Source organism: Helianthus annuus, chromosome 9, assembly GCF_002127325.2.
Source record: "Helianthus annuus cultivar XRQ/B chromosome 9, HanXRQr2.0-SUNRISE, whole genome shotgun sequence".
NCBI lineage: Eukaryota > Viridiplantae > Streptophyta > Magnoliopsida > Asterales > Asteraceae > Helianthus > Helianthus annuus.
In genome coordinates, this window is record NC_035441.2 from 53,464,547 (window position 1) to 53,468,094 (window position 3,548).

The following is a 3,548-nucleotide window of genomic DNA, read 5'->3' on the forward strand; positions in this document are numbered from 1 at the left end:
AATAGTTGTAGTTACTAATCAAAATCAAATCAAAAGTCAAAATTATCTTAAATATAGATATTGTTATTGATGTTCTTAATAGTTGGATAAATAGTCATCGTGATATTAAAATATATAGTGAGTTTGGATGGTGTTAAAACCATGCGTAGTGGAAGACACCTCACTCTTGTGCGTTTTGTGCCATGTAACAGTCCAGTCAGCAATGGGGCATTATGGGACGTTTTTCTAAAATGGGTGTAGTGGTGATGTGGGCATTATGTTAAAAGAAGTGTAATAGAATTTAAATTAAAAAAAACCCATCAAAAATTGTTATTGGCCAAACACAAGGGATGCACGGTCATTGACCAACACAAAATGAACATGACGTGGAAAAAACAACGCCAAAACAAAATTTCTTGACCAAAACGCCCATGGGGTGGTTGGGGGGCATGGTGGAGCGTTTTTTAAAGCAAAAAACACTAAAAATTGCCCTACTACAGGTGGTCTAATCATATGTATCCAGATATCGGACCGGTAAACTACTAGTTTAGGTTAGTCTCCAACCTCTTGAGATGACAACCACTTGAAGCGAACCTGTCTCGCCTATATTACAACATTGTGTTAATTACATCATCCATTTATAACATAATCATCTTGAACAAAAAAGAAATGCATAATGAAGAGAAGACATCAAATAAGTAGTAAATAAAATTCCAATACCAAACGATATAATAATCAACCACCATGAATGAAAAAGAAATTTACTCATTTAAAATTTTCAAATATATTTCGTTCATTTTAAACTTTAAATCTATAGATATTTTTTAACAGCTAAAAGACGAACGTTTTGCACGTGATATCTTTTGTCTCGTTCAGGCGTAGTTCATCATCTTTTAAACCCGGTAACCCATCAACCATCAAAACGAAGACGACCCGCGCTTGACCGCACAACCGATGCATCCGACGATAACCTCCGGCAATCAGAACTCTCCGGCTGACTGGACCCTGACCGCGGCGAATCCAAGCTTCTAATCAAAAGCTGCTTCACAGCAGAAATAAGATCCTCCGTGGCATTCTTCTCCGGAGAACAAACCGACGAGCGGAAGTTCTTACAAAACCTCATATGCCGATCCAACGCTTCCTCCTCTGATTCCGAACACGATCTCTCCATCTCATCCTTCACCGCCTCCACACACAGTCCACAGATCCACCGGCCGCTGTTATTCTCCCTCACTGCCGCAATGTACGACGGCGTACACTCCTCCGTCAATCCACAACACTCACATTTCACACACTCCACGTCACCGCCACCGCCGTAGCTGCCGGAGGACGTCGCCGTCGTGAATTTTGCTTCGGTACCGGACATTGTAACCGTATCCTTCACCATTATCGCCAGAAAAAAAAAACAGTATAGAGTCAGAAACCCTAATTTCTCGATGTGTCACCCTAGAAAACAATCAAAACATTCAAAAAAATTCAAATTGAACTGAAATTAGTGATGATTTTTTGAAATTAAACTCATCAGTAATGGTAGAAAACGAACTTACAATTCAGAAACCCTAATTTCTCGATATATAACAGTAGAATACAATCAGACATGCCAAAAAATTCAAATTGGACTGAAATTTATGACCATTTCTTGAAATTAACGAAATCAAAATCACAGTTATCGAAAAAAAAACTTATTACAGTCAGAAACACTAATTTCTCAATATATAACAGTAGAAAACATTCAAATCGGACCAAATTAATGATAATTTTCTGAAATTAGAGTCACAAATCCTAATTTCTGGATACATAATGACAATTTTTCGAAATCAGAGTCAGAAACCCTAATTTCTCGATACATAACCCTAGAAAACACTCAAAAACATTCAAATCAAACAAAATTAACAACAATTTCTCAAAATCAACAAAATCAAACTCACCGGAGTCCGTGATTGACTATCAAACGTTCAAATCTCGCAACAATTTCACCGTTCTTTCTCCCACGCAGCTTCTTCAACAACTTCTCCACCGATCAACAATAGTTTGAACAACGGCAATAGTCTCGTATGCATTTCAGAGCCCTGTGTGGCTCGAGAATTGGAGTCCAGAGGTTGAATTGAGGTGAAAATGGTGGAAATGAAGGTTTAGGTTTCTGTGTTTTAATGGCGGATTGGTGTATAGATATAGGAATTATGTGGGGAAGATGAGAGTGCCAGCTGTATATTATTTGTTTGTTTTGGGACCTGTAGGTTTCGGTACACGTCAGCATAAAGAGAATTCACATGGGTTACGTTTTAGTGGTTTGTTTGGTTATTGGAAGTGTTATCATTTCATTCCGCCGTAGATTTTGGACTAGTTGGAATGGAGATAAAGATGGTTGTTGTTTGAGTTTATCGTTTGGGCCTTTGGGGTTTGACACGAAATACGATATTCGGATGGGTTTGTGTTTAGTTTAAACTTCTTTGTAGCGGTCACGTTTAGTTAAACGGATAGTGTTTTGTCGGTGTCTTTTGTAAAAAGATTTCTAAGGCAATTTCCTCACGTCCTTAACGTTTTGCGGTGCTACTTCGAGTTTGAGAAATGAAAGAGTTTTCAATGATAAGGAGGCATGTTTGTCGAAGTTTTTCGAAGATATTATGTTGTACCTTAAACTGAATGGCTATTTATATGCATTGTGTTATGGTTAAAAAATATACGTCTAAAAGTCTTAACGGGTATTTTTTTTTAAAAAACTAACGAGAATAGTTGGTACCCATGGATATGACCGATGCCTAATAGATAATCACCCGACAAATACTTAATGTACAATGGGCCGATTAGACCGGACGGTATGGGGCTCGTCCCCAGGTCCATCCCTTTACCGCCGCCCCAGCCTTGCCACCCCCCTCCTCTGTCGCCGCCCAGGTGGCGTCCTCTTCGTCCGCCAACAGCCGCCCAAGCCGGGCCTCACTCCCTCACACACACCTATACATACATACATATATATAAAGGGGTTCATCCCCCACCCCCTAGGTCCATCCCCTTTAGGCCCATCTTCACACCCGCTTATGTGGCGTCCTACGTGACGGCCCATCTCCATGGAAATGATCCTACCCATACCTTCCAGTCTTATGAGACATTATTTTACAATCGAATATGAGATTGAGATTAATCATATACTCAATTCATCAACGCACTTAATGAAATCGTGTTAGAATGGGTCTGAAACGGTCACAACCCACTATATCAAGGGAAAAATGATTGGTTAATTTTTTTTGTGGCTCCCATTATTTTTGTTTTTATTTTATTTCCTTTTTATGTCTTTTATGTATAGTGGGTCTCACAAAATGTTTAGTCTCTTTGTTAAAGTAAAAGAATATTTTATTCATTTTATAAAATGTTAACGTTTTAGTGTTAAAAATAACCCATCTTATATTTGGGTGAATAATGAGAACCACCAATGTAATTTTTGAAAGGAACCTTGTAATATTATGCATAAACTACATGGACCACCTGCATGATTAACACTACTTCACACATGTTAATTTGTTGATTACTTGAAAGTTGAAATTGAAAGCATGTGCTGCAGCTTGACTTTTAGG

General features: G+C 38.4%; 1 protein-coding gene across 2 annotated transcripts; it reads right to left on the reverse strand.

The window, feature by feature from the left end:
- Positions 1-669: 669 nt before the first annotated feature.
- Positions 670-2,177, reverse strand: LOC110877843. Of its 2 annotated transcripts, none has more exons than XM_022126062.2 (2): positions 1,908-2,177; positions 670-1,425 (listed from the first exon to the last, which is right to left on the reverse strand). In XM_022126062.2, the coding sequence occupies exon 2, from the start codon at positions 1,364-1,366 to the stop codon at positions 890-892; it is 477 nt and encodes a 158-aa protein (XP_021981754.1). In that variant the 5' UTR covers positions 1,367-1,425; positions 1,908-2,177; the 3' UTR covers positions 670-889. The 2 variants fall into 2 exon arrangements, with proteins under 2 accessions (XP_021981754.1, XP_021981755.1); XM_022126063.2 differs by having other exon boundaries at positions 670-1,357; positions 1,908-2,168.
- Between the last annotated feature and the right edge of the window lie 1,371 nt (positions 2,178-3,548).